The 17,181-nt window shown below is 37.2% G+C and overlaps 1 protein-coding gene across 1 annotated transcript in view; it reads left to right on the forward strand.

Moving 5' to 3' along the window:
- Nucleotides 1-16,303, forward strand: part of sh3rf2 (SH3 domain containing ring finger 2) — a 30,882-nt gene extending 14,579 nt beyond the window's left edge. Inside the window, exons 5-12 of the mRNA XM_028459853.1 lie at nt 200-601; nt 10,540-10,661; nt 10,828-10,998; nt 13,650-13,735; nt 13,810-13,935; nt 14,017-14,306; nt 15,332-15,618; nt 15,713-16,303. Coding sequence (XP_028315654.1) covers nt 200-601; nt 10,540-10,661; nt 10,828-10,998; nt 13,650-13,735; nt 13,810-13,935; nt 14,017-14,306; nt 15,332-15,618; nt 15,713-15,893 — 1,665 coding nt within the window. The 3' untranslated portion in view covers nt 15,894-16,303. The remainder of the gene's footprint in view (nt 1-199; nt 602-10,539; nt 10,662-10,827; nt 10,999-13,649; nt 13,736-13,809; nt 13,936-14,016; nt 14,307-15,331; nt 15,619-15,712) is intronic.
- Nucleotides 16,304-17,181: the final 878 nt, after the last annotated feature.

Below are 17,181 nucleotides of genomic sequence, written 5' to 3' on the forward strand. Positions count from 1 at the left end.
CATGCCTATCCAACAAGTTGCAGGGGTGAGGAACTAGTGATAAGTAGGTGTATTTATGAAGTGGGCAGCAGAATCAAGCAGGGAGGAAAGAGTTAGAGAGGATTTTCTTGGACTAGCTGCCATCGATTGGGATTCATTCTTTTTTTTTATTTATTCTTGCATTACAGTGGTTTTTCATTAATGCATTCATCTATTCCAGCCAAACTCCATCGCTGCCAAACTGCTAAAGGGAAAGAGTCGGAGGGAGAGTGACTCAGCAGAGTTTCACCCTCAGACTGGAAACGGGGGCAAGGAGAAGGCCACTGACGCATCTATTAGGACCGCCCATTACGGAGTCCCTCAAGTCCAGGCAAAGACGCCTATCATCCACGCTTTGCCCCTCTCCAACCAGTGGAAACAACCCACAGTCAGCAGCAGTGGGAACCTTCATCAGGCGATGACTGGAGAGACTTCTAACATCAAACTTGTCAACAGATTTACTCGTCAGAATCAGTCACAACGACTCTCCGCTCCTCACGCCGCCCGGGGCCACTCTCACCCAACCAGATCGAACTCTCAGCGAATCAGAAGGCACTCTGACTCACACAGACACCTGTTACAGGTGAGTCACGTTTCTCTTCATGCATGCTTGTACACACTCTTACGGTGATGTTTTGGCTGTGCTTTGTTTGAAGAGATTACTTTGAATGAATGGTGAATGCACAATGATTTTCTGTGAGATGATAGTAGGGAGGGGGGAGGGAGGGAACTGTGACAGTACAAGCCGATGGAATGAATGAGTTGTGTTGTGCCGCGGTGCTATTGCGTGGCACAACACAGATGTGGAGAGTGGAGGTTAGAATTTGGGAAAAGACATGACTGGAGCTTAACACCTTTAGACCGATAGTAACATACACTGTACATATGTTACAGCATAATCTTGAATATTTTTAATGGTACATCAGCATGTGCAGTGATAACAGATTAAAATTAGCCTGTGGCTAAAATCTGACATATTTACATATCTCATTATATGTTCATTAATATTTACTGTCCCTTTTCTAAATAAAAATAAAAAAAAGAAACATGCATGGTAATGGCATGGAACTTAATATGCATTACCATTGTTGAGTTGAAAACACACCATCTTCTTCAATTCCAAAACTTTTTGCTGATTTTTTTGATTTTCCACCAATAATTTTGTGTCCTTTTAATCAAATACTAATTTATTATATATTGTTAATTTATTTAATCTTGAATTACAACTTAGTTACACATTTTTTAGTCATTCATTTTATTTTCTGTTAATTTTATTTTGGAGGGACAGAAATATGTACCATAAAGGTCAAGGATATAGAGGAGGAGGTTATAAAATTATCAGTTAACGTAAAGGATTTGTAGCTATGATGGCATGGTATTATGGTGTTTTTATTTTACAGGGAGAAAGGGCTAAGCTTGATTTTTCAGATCTATTATTTTCTATCAAACCTTCCACCAACTGTCAAAATGTATTTATGTGAGGATAATTTATTGACAAAATTGTCCTTCTCAGGGTTGTTTTGCCTGTGAGGCACATTTACCATGAGTCAGCTAAGCTAGGGGCATCGTAACAAATGAATGTAATATTGTAATTAGGGCTGGGCAAAAAATTGATTTAATCGATTAATTGAATTTGTAGATTAAAAAAAATTATATATATATATAAATATATATATATAAAGTTTTGTTGCGTTCCTCTTTCTTTACATTTGTTTACCCTTTGAGTAGGCTAAATGTGTGCCACAGGCATGTTCAATTTTTTATTTGCACTATGCTGGGATGTTAAGGGAAGAGTTTATTATTTTTTTAATTGTAATGTAATATGTTATCTGATTTCTTAATCAGAAAATTGAAGCTACTGTGAAGTTGCTGTTGCACTTTTGCTTAAACCTGGTTTAAAGCTTGAAATTGTTGAATGACAGAGAATCATTGACTTTTTATTTTGGGGTTGTTCTATGCATTTTAACTCTTAAGGACAATCACAGCAATAAAGTTGCACTTTTGACAATATATCTGATGTCTTCGGTCATTTTTTAGTGCACTGAAAAAAAAATTGAAAATTGAATCAAAACTCAAATTTTTCTTTAAAAAATTGTAAATTTTTTTTTCAGGCAAAATCGCCCAGCCGTAATTGTAATATATGGAAACATGGACTGACCGTACATAGATTGTTTTCTGTCAGTGAAGAGAGCATGATGTGAATAATCAAAGTAAATGTAACAGAACTATCATTACTTGGCTCAAGTCAGTGCTTGTCCGTATGTGAATATTTTTCCATGATGGAAGTCTCTGCACCTTTTAATGGTTTAACCCATAAAAAGTGTCTCCGACGTTAAGGATTTCCTCTGTTTTAGTTCAGACTTCCGAGCTGTACTTCGCTCAGGTTGGTCAGAGTTTTAAAGTGGTAAAAGTTATTTGGATAAGGAAAAAATACTTGAGGAAGGGCGTTGGAGGGGATATTAATGAAGTTAAGGAAGAAGGAAATCAAATGGGAGGGACTTGACAAGAAGAAAACTGAAGAATAAAAATTGCTCGGAGGAGGAAAAGCAAACAAAAAAACTGCAGAAAGGTCAATATAAGAAGTAGGAGGCGAGAGTGATCAATGTGAAGAGTGGGAGGCCGGGAGGGTCCCTCAGTGTGCATGCTTATTGCTCTCATGCTGATGATGATGCTGCTGATGATGATGATGATGGTGAGTCACTGTTGAAGTGAGTTACATAACAGCCCCCCCCCCACCTCCTCAGTCTTCAAACTCCTTCCTCTTGACTAAGCAGGTAAAACTCTCTTTCACATCAGTAGGCCGTAATAGGAGACGAGCTTTGCACTTCCATTTTTAAAGAGGCGAGAGGACACTTCTCTCAGTTTGATCTTCTGCTTCCTGTTGACCAAGATGGCATGTGTGCTATTCATAGCGCTGCGCTCACCTCTGGCTCTGCTGTATGACACAGCTTCAGCTTCTCCTCCCACTGTGCACAAAGTAATATGCATTCATGTAAATGTGGACGTGGTTATGTGAGCATGGAATCTAGGAATACAAAAGAAAGAGAAGTTGAAACAAGCTGATTTTTTTTTAACGTCAATGTTTTTAAATAAATAATTACTCAAGCTTGAACGAGGATTGCAGTGCGTGCGGGGACTGAAAATAACTGAGTTATTTTCATGATGCCTTTGAAGTGAAGAGTGTGTTTGACTGATAAATGTAGAGTTAAAAGGAAATAAAAACAGAGTCAATATGAAAAAAACAAAAACTATTAAAGCAAGAGGAGAGAGATTATGGGTTTAAGTAGGACAAGTCACAAATACAAAGACTGCTGTTCTTAAAACGGACCAGATGGAGCTGTACTTAAAATCATTGTTAGTCTATTTACAACTTTAAAAGTTCTTATAAGTTTAGTGTCTTTTCATGCAGGTTTTTAAGGGCCTTATCAGGTCATTGGTCAGGGCTTATAGAGAGATTCAGAAACATTCCAGTCATGGAAAACTTAGATTCACCAACCATTTACTTTAATACAGTTTTGAGACTGTGAAAAACAAGCAAGGAGGTCTGTCTGAACCATGAACCTCCCAACCACTGATGTCATTTATTTATAATGTGATGTATGATTATGAGACACCCAGACATGACGTGGAATTTAATAGTGAAACTTTCTGTGTGGAGTTTGCATTGTCTCTGTGCTTGTCTAGGTTTACACTGGTTTATGTTTGGTTCATTGGAGAGAATATTGTACCTGTAGGAGAGAATGTGCCTATTGTTGTGTTAGCCCTATCTAACGGGCTCCTGCTTGACTCTGTACATGATAAAACTGATATAACTGATAATAATGATAAAATAATAATAGCAAAAACAGAAAAATAAAAACATCAGTATCAAAACGTTAATGTATTTGTCTGCTGTAAACCTTGGTGTAGGAGAGTTTTTCTTGACATCCATCCTTAAACATTTCCATGCCTAAGTGGGCTTACACGATACAGACTGACGTCTCTCTTACTGCGTTAAGGTGAACAAATGTGTTTCAGATGAATGTACGTCCTCTGAGAGGTACATTAAGGCTGGCAGCTGCAACCGGGGGAGGTGTTGATAAGGTTGGCTGCATTAGCTTACCCAGAATACACCTTGTTAGCGCAGAATGAGATGTTATTTAACCATCCCCATCTGTCAATCTATTAGTCAGCAGTGAATGTCGCTGAAAGGTAAGACATCCACAAAAGTTAATTGCTCCCTGACATCTTTAATTTTTACATTTGACTTTGATGAATGAACAAAGTTGGAAGTGGAAGGTTCCAGACTGGGGTAATTGATAACTGTCCAACAAATACCCGAAGACTAAAGTGTTTCAAACCTTTGGACGGGTGACCATGGCGTGTGAGCCAGCTGTCAGATCAGACCAATAGTAGGAAAACTGCAGCCTTTGTGGTCCCGTCACATTAGTGTTGACGATGGTCGCCTGATGCCACTGTGAGTCAGACACAAACTGAGCAGAAGTCAAAGTGTCAGGCACTGTGTAGTTATGGCTGGCCTGAATCACCTTAAACAGACCTGACTGTGTGTTTAAGTCACTTTTTGGAGCTACACCCTGACTAGACATCTAAATCACTCGAGTCATTAAAATCTATGCTCTGGTAACCTCCCTTTCTGTGAGTAATTAACTGACACAGTTTCCTCAATGGGCTGTTCCACTACTTTACACATGGCTTTTGACACAATGAGTCGACTAAAAACTATAACAGCTGAAACAACACCACCGCTAACATATATCAGCAATCTCTCATTCAAAAATGGTATTTTCCCAGACCAAATGAAAATCGCAAAAATCCGACCGATCCACAAGAGTTGAGACAAACGAGATTTCACCAACTATCGACCTATTTCAATATTACCGCAATTATCGAAAATTCTAGAAAAACTGTTCATGAAAAGGCTGGACAAATTCATAGAAGAGAATAATATATTACACGAAGGGCAATATGGGTTCAGAAAAGGACGTTCAACAGCAATGGCTATAACTGATACCACGGAAAATATAAGAGATGCATTAGAAAATAATTTATTTGTATTCGGCATTTTTTTGGACCTTAAAAAAGCATTTGACACAATAAACCATGATATTCTGGAGGAAAAACTTCAAAACTACGGCATTAGGCACAACGCCCTAAACTGGGTTAAAAGTTATATGAGAAATAGGAGACAATATGTGGACTTTGAACAAAACATATCAATATGCAAAACCATACAATGTGGTGTGCCATAGGGTTCGTTTTTAGGGCCAAAACTGTTCATTCTATATATAAACGACATTTTCAAAGTCTCAAATTGCCTTAAACTAACGCTGTTTGCGGACGACACAACCATCCTATGCTCAGGTAAAGACATTAAAACTCTAATAGAAACGACGAATGAGGAACTATCAAAAATCCAAACATGGCTCAATGTAAATAAACTAGCCCTGAACGTCAGCAAAGCAAAATTCATCAGCTTTGGAAATAAAAAAAATAACAGAAAATATTAGACTGAAACTAGACATGGATATAATTGAACAAGTAAAAGAATATAGAGCACTAGGAGTGTGGATAGATGAGAAACTGACCTGGAAAAAGCACATACAAGTAGTTAAAAACAAAGTTGCCAAAAGCAGCTACATCCTATGGAAATTACAACAAATACTACAAACCAAATCACTGAAGACAATCTATTCTTCCCTTGTTGGGTCACATTTAAATTACTGCTCAGAAATCTGGGGAAACACCTACAAAACGTATCTTGAACCTTTATTTAAACTACAAAAAAAAGCAATTAGGATTTTTTATAAGGCACCACACAACACACACACAAATGAACTATTTGAAAAGACCAAATACCTAAAACTGCAAGAAATAATACACTACAACACACAAATTATTGCATATAGGGCATCACTAAAAACACTCCCATACCAAATACAAAAATGTTTCACATACAAACACACTTCTTATCAACTAAGACATAATAATGTGTTTATACAAGAAAGGGTTAAATCTAACATTGGAAAATACAGCACTGTCAACAGAGCTATTACCAGCTGGAATAACCTTGATGCAGAGACAAAACAAGCTGCAAACTTGGCGAGATATAAAGAAAAAACTCGGAAGACATTTTTGCAAGAATACGAGATCAACACATCAATGAGAAAGAAGATGAACTTTTCTTTTGAACTGGAGGAACACAAACAACGTTTGGGAATGAAATCTACGGGGAAGAAGGACGACTTGAACAACGATGGAGAGGAAGAATAAAAAAAAAAGAAGACAACACTGACTACAGATGAGAATAAATCCTACACAAAAAAAAAAAAATTAAATTGTGTTCAGAACCAAAGAATGTTTGACCAGAAAGACGAGCTCTGATGTAAATTTTCTGTGTTCAAAATAGGGGACGGGACTCGGATAAGCAACCTGCTTTTCTCGTCTCCTTTTTTAGGCATGTACAAAAAAAAAAAAAAAAAAAAAAAAAAAAAGAGAAAAAGAAAATAAAATGACTAAATAAATAAAAAAATAAAAAAATAGTGCTTTAAACAACTAATCGTATTCACTCACCACTTTCTACAACTTTTCTACTGTTTTTAACCTGTTTTCTGCATGGTGACCTTGGTTACCGTGAAAGGCGCCTTATAAATAAAAAGTATTATAATTATTATTATCAATATTACAATTTAGGAAACATACAATCAATACAAACATCACTTACCGTAATTTACGCAAACAATTGGGCCACGATTTAAGTTTAACATCTCCTGTAATAAAATTAGGAAATTACATATTTTATTCTAAAGCCACTCATCAAAAACAACAACATTTAATACAAAAGCATCTGCTTCATCAGGAGCCCCCTACTTATGTTTTAATACAACAAATGGCTTTTATTGTAAAAAAAAAATAAAATTAAACTGGAAAAAATACATATGAATTTCCTTTGGATAAATGAAGTAAAATATTTCAACATCTCCTAATCCTTACTCAACCGCCCCATGATGCATTGTGAGCGGAATGTAAAATCGTCTGGGGACCGGTGTCATGGTCTGAGTTTACCTCCGTACTGAGATTATAACCCTAACCCTAACATAATCCAATAAACAAATAAAACACGTGTCCGTTCACTTTGAAAACAAAAATAAACTAAAATTTAAAAAAAAAAATTTTGAGCAAAAAATTTTTGGTAGTGAGCATGCGCATATCTCAGTACAATGTGAACTCAGCACGTGACACCGGCTTCAAGATAAATGTAAAACATCTCCTTTTCAAAACAAAAGCATCACTTCTTGTCTTCCATTATTTTATTTTTTTTTTACTTTTTTGTAAATAGGGTTCTTGCTTTAAAGTTAAGTGAAAGTTTCCTTATGCGATGTAACATGCTGAAGTTAACATTTATAGTCTGTCAGTTGATAGATTCATTCATACTGTTGAGGCGTGGAGTGCTAAAGCGTGTAAGACTTTTCTCCAGGCTTTATCACAGCAGGAGATTCACTCTCTCCATAGAAATATAAGCACCATCATGTATTGGACGGTTCTCCTGGCCATCGCGTGACTGCTGCATCACTTAAACAAGTTCATCTTTTATGGAAAACACACACAAAGAATGGAAATAGAAAAAAAAGGCATGGAGTGATATGTAAATAATTTATTAGTTGAGGATAGATTGATTTCTTTTTTTCTTTGCCTTTGTTTTATGGCACCACGTTTTAGTGCTGCTCGATAATAATGAGCTTTACTTTATTGATGCCTGTAGATGTTCACTGTCTGCTTTTTGTACATGTGTAGATATAAGCATGGCATCCAGCCTCTCTCCTGTGCGTGATGCAAAGATGTCTCTTCAGAGACATCTTTGCAGAACATGGTTCCCATGGTTTTAACTCCTGCCTTACAGCACTTCCTTTGACAAGTGGGCCTATGGTTACAGCCTGGGATGCATCCTAATTATGGCTGCCTTTGTGCTTTTGCGTCACCGTGTGAATGCACACATACTGTAGAAAAAGAACCTGGGGCCAGCATTTGAGCTTCAAGCAGGAGACAAATGGTGTTGCTTTAAATAGCAGAAAAAAAAACTCTGCTGGATAACAGAACAGTAAACATAAAGAAGAATTCTGGCTCTTTGTGTAAAGATAACTGCAAGCAAACTGTGTTTGGATAGTGTGACCCAAGGTGGTAAAAATATATATATTACGGCGTTGCATTTTTTTTGTCTTTGATAAATAACAAAGGATTAAAATGAAATGTGAATTCCATAATGGGTGAAAGACAAATCTTTGTATTAATTTCACTCCTTCCAACTCCCTGCCTCCATGCCTTTTATATTTACATTGTTATTGAAGGAGGCAGGTGGAAATTCAAACATAAAGTCAATTTAATCAATATCAATTTATTAAAAAGCCCTACAAAGTACAAAAATAAAAAAGGAGATGAGGCACACCTGAGTGGAAACAGGAAAGAGCCTAATCACTATCTCAACACACACACTAACAAGACAGGGTTAATTTAAAATGTATTTATTTAGAGGATATTTTGATATTTTTATTTTGAGATGAATCATCTCATTTTCGAGGAGGTCCTCAAGATTGCAACAAATGACAGATACAGCAAAACAGACAATACATAATTACAAAATACACAAGGGAAAAAAATGGTAAATGGACTTGATTTTATATAGCGCTTTATAACCACAATGAAGCAGTCCCAAAGCGCTTTACATATCAGCTCATTCACCCAATCACTCTCACATTCACACACCAGTGGGACAGGACTGCCATGCAAGGCGCTAGTCGACCACTGGGAGCAACTTAGGGTTCAGTGTCTTGCCCAAGGACACTTCGACACATAGTCAGGTACTGGGATCGAACCCCCAACCTCTCGATCAGAAGACGACCCGCTACCACCTGAGCCACGGTCGCCCTAAAAACAACAAAACACAACATACACACACACACACACACACACACACTTGACTGCAGTTCATCATATTATATTTATACATATATATAACCACTAAAACCACTGACGTGAGTTCTGGAGATGGTGTACAAGAGCATTTTGAAATCAACAGGAGTCATCTACCCACAGAAAGAAACGGAATGAAATGAACACAACAGATCAAAAAATATATTTCAATACAATAAAATACAACGAGACAAAAATAATGGTGTCATCTTACAGCTACAGAGCTCAGTAAAATGTTGTTCCCAAAGACACAACCCACTGTACCTTGTTAGCTTCTGTTACTTGCTGTAAATAAGTGATAAGAGAGCTAACTAAACAGTAGTTTGCTGTTCTGCCACAGTAAGATGGCTCTGGTTTCAACTTGGTGGTCTAAGAATGGAGAGTGCATGTTCTCCCTGGAGAACTTGTCCAAGAACTTGTCTTGTTAAGGCAGCCTCACATTGGACTGCACAGCTTAGTGCAGGTAAAGAAGGAGATTTTTTTTTACTTTTAATTTAGGAATACATCTACGTATATATTTAAAAGCAAATTTGGTAAAAAAAAAAAAAAAAAAAAATGTGATTGGTTTCAATTAGGGCTGAACGATTTTGGAAAATAATCTGATTGCGATTTTTTTTTTTTTTTTTTCTCAATATTGCGATTGCGATTTAATGTGCAATAATTCTTTCAAGGGCCTCTTGTCATGTATTTTTCAATGAACACAAGCAATAAATCAATCTGTTTCATAATAAACAATTTCAGATTTATTTAAACTTTAAATAAATACAAAATGTAAATTTTAAAGCACAGATTACAACAATAAAGCAAACAAATCTGTGGCTTTACCTCTTCAACACATCTAACTAACGTCTCGTTTCATGAAACATGTAAACATGTGGACTGCACTTGTTAAACACTCTGAACTTAACAGGACCATCTATAATTAAATACATAAAATAAACAAAAAAAATAAAGCTTATTAATATCCATTCAGGGACATCACACATACTAAAGTGCAGGAAAAGTAAGGAGAACTAATATCTGCTTTAACCAATTGGACGTTTTTTAGGGAAGTTGAACTCCCAACAAACTTAAAATAAATTATTTTAAAAAAATAAATAAATTCCTTTGCGATTAGAAAATCACTTTATATCGCAAAAGCAATTAATCGTTCAGCCTTAGTTTCAATTACTATTAATATTATTTTCATTAGGAGGGACACACCCATTATTAAAGATATAGTTATGCAGGTTGCATTAATGTTGGCTTATAACAAATTCAAATGCTCTATAACTGGGATGACAGCATATAAACATGTAATGATAAGATGGACTTGGTCTTTTTGCAGGAAAACAGTTCAAACCTGAAGGACTGCAGCTCAAACAGACTGAGTTCAAACATCTTTGATTTAAAACTAAATATAACTCACAATTCTGTGTTTGTTTAAGATTTTATAAAAAAGGGGGCTCCAATTGGGGCATTTTGCAGAGCCGAAGATGCTTGTTTTCTTATGCATCTTATATAAAGTGTAATTTACCATCAAGAAAAATTCCTGAATTTGACTCTTTATCATTTCAGAACACAAAGAAGATGACCCATGAAGCTCCACCTACCATCTCTATGGCTCTGATGAATCCACAGATGCCCTCATCCTCTGCAGACAGCAAAGCCTCCTCCACACAGCAGCTCTCTATCAGTGTGTGAGTCATTGCTTGAAAAAAAAATGAACGCATTAATATGTAAATAAATGTAAAATCAGATGTGCTAAACATTCATGTAATAACCACAGCAAAAGCACAGCATGCTGTGGTTGTGACTTGTCAAAGGTGAGCTTGTTAGTTGGATAAACCGTGTGTGACTCCTCAGGTGTGCGGTCCTGTACTCCTACAAACCTCGGAGACCGGAGGAGCTGGAGCTCAGGAAAGGAGAGATGGTAGGAGTGTATGGAAAGTTCAAGGAAGGCTGGCTGCGTGGGTTATCTCTCAAAACAGGCAAAGTGGGCATCCTACCCGGCAACTACGTCACGCCTGTGCTGAGGTTAGAGGCTGTTCTCCTAGAAGGAGAGCGTAGATAGCTTTTGGCTCCACATGATCATGTTGAATGAGAAGTAAACCACGCAATTATGAGCACATTTTAATGATCGATTTCATTTATTTAGCACACATTAAAGAAAAATCAAGGTTAAAGGTGCAAAGTGGGAACAAAGACCAAAGGGCTTGTATAAGATATCCGCCCCTTTCAATAAACACAAACAATTTAGAATAAGGGCTAACAAAAAAACACAATTTAAACTTTGATATATATAGGAAAATAATATGTAAACAAAAAAACACAAAAATCAATATCAAAATCCAAATGAAAATATTGAACAAAATGTTGATTGAAAATCCAAAAAGAAATATAAACTTAAAACATATATACACATATAGACGTGTGAATACAAATATACATTATTACATGTGGATTTTAATCATGGTGGCATAGAGTAAGGTGAGAGAGAGTATGAAGTAATAAGATGTAATGTAGAATGACTTATAAATAGATAAGAGGTTTTTTAACTGCTTTTTCTTTTTTGGGGAGGTAAACTATTCCAAAGCAGAGGGCCTCTATAGGATATGTTACATTGATGATGTGATGTACGGACAAAGGGTATGATGGCATTTTTGATGTAAAACTTAAAAAAATTCAATAGTGACAGAAACATCTTGCTTACTATAAAAAAAATGTGTGTAAAAACCAACATGTCAGATAGATGTTTAGCATAACTAGAATTGCATAACTAGTAAACAGTGGAGCTGACGTAGAAAATTTGCTTGAATGTGAAATTAATCTTAAAAGGGCAGTATTATGAAAAATTCACTTTATAATGGTTTTGCTACAGTGATCTACATCCCTTTAGCCTCATTCAGAGGGCCACAGTTGAAAAAGCTCTGTTTTCTCCCTCCCTTGTCATTCCACATTTTGTAAAAAGTCAACTCCAAATGGGAGAGTTGGATTTTTGCACCAATAATACCTCATAAGGGGGAAACTCCTCCTCCTGACAATCCTGGCTCCTCCTACCCTATAAGAATGTGAGAATGTAGGCTCCGCCCCCTCTCAAACTGCCTCACAAGCAAAACAAACTGTGGTTTAAAGGTATTGTGGAGGATGTTACTTTGGCTTCCAATTCCGGGTGCATCATCTAGACTATTGGTCCTCCTAATTGTCAATCATTCTGACGTAAAGCCGTTGTGCGTGCTCGTCCCCTGCTAGTTTTTGCTTGCTGCGCATGCACACTAAAGGTGCGTTCACACCAAACGAGGGACAATTAAAGGGGTTAACTTCTTGAATACGCCAACATTCTGTGTGAACTCATCCTTTAGTAACCCCGTAAGTTGATCATTTAAACCGTAAAAGCAGCGCTGTCTATGATATGGCCGGAGAAGAAGTGATCAACCCTCTTTTTCTCCAGTCAGTGGCACACACACACAAGTGTGTGCATTCAACCTCTTCTTGAAGAGCAGTGGGCGACCACGGTGTAGTGCCCAGCGAGCAGTTAGGGTTAATATAAGGGACTTATCAACATCCCACAGTGATGGACCAGGTAGATCAGAACCAGTGAGCCTACAATTACAAGCCTGCTCCCTTAACCACTAGTACCTTTATCCACAGATAATATATTTACGTTCAGTATATAGATAATCCAGTATATTGATAATCCAAAGGGCAGTGTGAGCGCTGACAATCAGTTCCATTTTTAGTAGCTGTTATATCGCCTTGTATCACCTTTGACTTGATCTGACGTGTTTGTGACCCAATGCGACGCAGCAGTTGGACAAAACAAATGATTATCACCTTAAATTGACCATTCCTGTGGTCAGAAGAGGTGACCATGACAAGAAAGTGATTTAGCAGCTAAACACTCCGGTGAGTGTTTGAAACAGCTGACTCAGATTACTGTTTATTTCGCTGCTGCTAATGTGATAAACGCACCCAGAAGCAGCACTTGTCAGACTCACAATCACAATAGCCACTTAAATAACCATGTGTGTTACTGTTCGTGAAGTTTTTTGACTGAAAACAATGATGAGTGTGTGGATAGCAAAAGAAAATAACTTTCGTGATCGCCCTCTCCAAGAGCGAGGCATGAAGTTTGCGTCTACAGGCACGCCCACTCATGCATATGCATGATTGCCCCATAACAGCCTGCATCATGAAAGTGACTTTTCAGAGGCTAAAACTCTGGAAAACGCGCAAACATACTATACTATACTATGTTGTTCGGGTTCTTAGAACAAACGGAGATGGGTGAAAAACAGCGTGAAACCTTTTTCTGAACAATACATAATATCTTGAGATGGGTGGGATATGAGGCTGCCCAGACCATATTGCAGTAATTTAGATTAGGAAATAAAAAGCTGTAGTATGAAGTTAAATGAGCAGAGGAATTAATTAAAGGACATACTTTTCACAATTTACCAGTTATCTTCACACTTCTTTTGCAAACAAGGTCTATTTGATTTGACCAATTCAGTCCTTCATTAACTAATATTCCTAAAAGTTTTTTGGGAGTGACTTCCACAATTTCAGATTCATTAATGTATAATTTTCCTTGCTGTTTAGGATACAATTTGTTTATAGTGCAAACCAGGAAGTTAACATTGTTGAAACTCTCGGCTCATTTTACGTGTCTTGTTGCTTGACCGCAGGACTTCGGCCAGACTCCTGGAAACAAAGGCAGCTATTGCTAATGCATCCTCGCAGCACAATGCCATCACTGCAAAGAAACCTACAGGTACCAAGAATCCTGCAGTGGTTCTTGCTCTTGATAAGATCAACACTGATGTATGTAACCACTGTGCTCAACAGGACACGTCCAGTCTGTGCCAAACGGATCACAGCATGCAACATTGTCCGCTGGTGCTGGAAAGCCGTCCCTCTACGGGGGTTCGCAAGGTTGGGAGACAGTCAGGCGTCTATTCAACCCACAGAGAGGTCAGTGAAGAACATCTGTTAGCATCATGTTGTCATGGATATTATACTTACATCTGTGATGTGTTTGGATTTTGTTTACAGGTTCAAATCGTTTCTCTTACACCAATCACAACGCACCATCCAACTCTCAACAGTTTGCACAAGTTCAGGCATCCGGCTACTCTCCTGCTCTGCAGAGGAGAAAACACATGAGCATCCTGTCCAAGGCCAGCAGACCATTAGGCTGGATGACTGAGCCAGCAGCGCCCTCTACAGCCAGAATTATGAAGGACAGGGATTTCACTGCTTCCCATGATGCAATGCTTCAGTCTGCTAATGGGCCTCAGTCCATTCTAGTGAAGCCTGACACACACAAGAATGCTTCAGACAAGGTAGTGTAATAGCAAACATTTTAAGGTGTTTTATATGTGAATTTATTCATTTAATAAGCTTTTTAAGTCATATAGAGTTAGTAAGTTTAAGAAAAAAGAGCAACAATTTTACCTCAAAGAGCAATGAGATCTAATATCTATATAATGGTATAAAATATATTCATACTAAATAAACATAGCCAAAGATATATATTGTGATAGTGAATATTATTAATTTAAATATTGCCACACTATATCTTATATTTAAAATTGAATTGATGAAATATGTCTTAAATATTTAGTATATTATTAGTATTATGTGCATGCCATGTACATGCATGTTTAAGTATATATATATATATATATATGTATGTATGTGTGTACGTATGTATACTGTATATGTTTTATGTGCATGTATAAACTGTATATATAACACTATCTGTGTAGAATATATATTGAGTGTGTTGTAAAACTCGTTACATTAGTTTCCTTATTATTATTATTATTGAATATTATCTAGAGCAGTGTTTCTCAACTGGTGGATCGGGACCCAAAAGTGGGTCGCAGACCTGTACTGGGTGGGTCGCGGACAACTGCTCAAAAATAAAAAAATACTTAATGTCTCTCATGTTGGACTTGTCTTTTCTCTTGAAAGAAACTTTTCTTTTGATAGGCATGCTGTGAAATGCATGTTGCACAGGGAAATATATAGATTTATGTTTTTAAAAAAAGTGCAGCTATTTTTGAACACCTAAATTTGGTTGGTTGAATTCTAAAAAAAGAAGAAAAATGGTCGCGATTTAATCATCGTGGCAAAATGTGGGTCCTAGGGTGAGACCAGTTGAGAACCTCTGATCTAGAGAGTCTTATTTTATTTTTTGTGATGGTGTAGGTACCGTATGTATAAGCTGTTCAACCTACACCCTTTTGGCTGATTAGTTAGATAATTGAGTGTTGTTTGTTCTGTTTTTTGTTTTTCTGAAGACTGACGGAATCCAAATATGATGAGATATTGCTTTCATGCTGTGATTTTTTTACCCGAACAGCCTGCAAAGTCTGTGAGGTTTCTCACAGAAGAAGACTCTCCACCTCCAAGACATCGGACTTCTTCGTGGTCTGGAGGAAATCAGGTTTTACATTCCGGGCCCCCTAATTTAGAAGTGTGGGCCCCATCACTCACGCTGGGAAGAGACGGACCTGGCATCGTTCTCAGAGAAGGAAAAGGTCCTGTAATCAGAAAAGGACTGGAAACTGCCATCTCTGATCTACCTACGAATGTACAGAATCCAGCATCTTCTCTATCGGCCCTATCAGCCCAGTTCAGCCCCAGCAGGTGGGGTTGTCTTCTGTTTAACTTTTTTTAAAATGCAGACTTTTGTTTTCAGAAACTTTCTTTTAAAAATGTACACGTTTTCTTTATTTTACAGACACAGGGTGATGACGACCCATTTAGCCCAGACAGATTCAGAGCTCAGTCTGCTCCAGGGGGAGTTCGTCCTGGTTCACAGACCTCGACCTGATGGACGGATTCTAGTGACTCAGGAAAACAGTGGGCAGACAGGATTATTCTACAGCAGTGTTCTCCAAGCCCTCGAGAGGCTCAGCTGACTGTATTTATATTGTAGATGTGTACATTGCTTTTTCCATGTTTTTGAATTACTGCCAAACGACTTGAACTACCTGCAGAATAAAGTGTGTTTTGAACTCCAAAGGTCAATATTGTTAAGTGACAATCCAGGAACAAGGTGTTTATTTCATCCCAATAGCACTTCGAAGTGATGTGCAAGATCGCTGTTTCTATATTTTACATCCATCAATGCGTGTGCATGTTTGTGAAATGTAGGTTTTTGCACAATTTAACCACTGGGCTTTTTCTTATTTTTTAGTCATACCCTTGTTACTTACACTGTCGAGTGCCTTTGTCAAAACCCTGTAAAATAAGAAAACCATATTTGTTTATACTTGATGAAACTTTAAGGTCAATTAGGGTTAAGAAATAATAAAATTTATTTGACGGACGCTGCTGCTTGGGTGTCTTAATATCTGTTTTTGTGTGGGCTTGTCATGTTTAAAAGAATATTTAAAGTTGCTTTTAGTATGATACTAATGGAAAATAAAAGCAGAGAAGGTGAGAGTTAATTAAATATTATTTTTAGGAAAATTATATGGATTCACAATGTCACTAATTTTGACCCACAAGTTTCCCAACTTCTCTTGTGTTGCGTTCCTCTGAACATTTGTCATACCATGAGCACCTAAAGTCTCTTCTGTGTTTAAACAATAATAACTATGTATTTATTATATGTATGTACACTGTATGTTCTCATGTTTTGGCTTTTTTTTTTTGCCCGTTTTAATATGTATTCCCAGAGTTGGGCCATTATTTATTTATTATCAGCAGGATGGAAAAAAAGTGTGTGGCACAAACGCACTTATTGAAATTGCCTGCTCATATAAGTTGGGGGGAAATATGTAATTATTTTTTAAATGAATAGAAAGTTATCATGTAACCCCTGTAAAGACATATTCCTATAGGGATACACACACCCCTGGTTGGAAATCAGTGCTCTGATATAGAAATATTAAGGCTTTTTCATGTATATAAGTGGAATTGCTTTTATTTAATTTAATAGCAGTTCACTTTCCATCCTAGGAGTATCATCTAGATCAGATTCCTCACTATCAATCATGATGAGCCACTCCCGGGCTTGTCTCCCTGCTTCAACACACTGAATGTAATGTATGGTTCATTACCCAGTATTCATTAAGGCTGGTTAACCACACATTCAATATTTTCTGGTGTATAGGAGCTGGGCTACATCTGAAGTATGCAGGGTATGTTGCTTTTCAGGAAACCCTGATCAAAGTTATGATATAATTAATGATGGCGAATACA

The sequence above is a fragment of the Gouania willdenowi genome, chromosome 10 (genome assembly GCF_900634775.1).
Source record: "Gouania willdenowi chromosome 10, fGouWil2.1, whole genome shotgun sequence".
NCBI lineage: Eukaryota > Metazoa > Chordata > Actinopteri > Blenniiformes > Gobiesocidae > Gouania > Gouania willdenowi.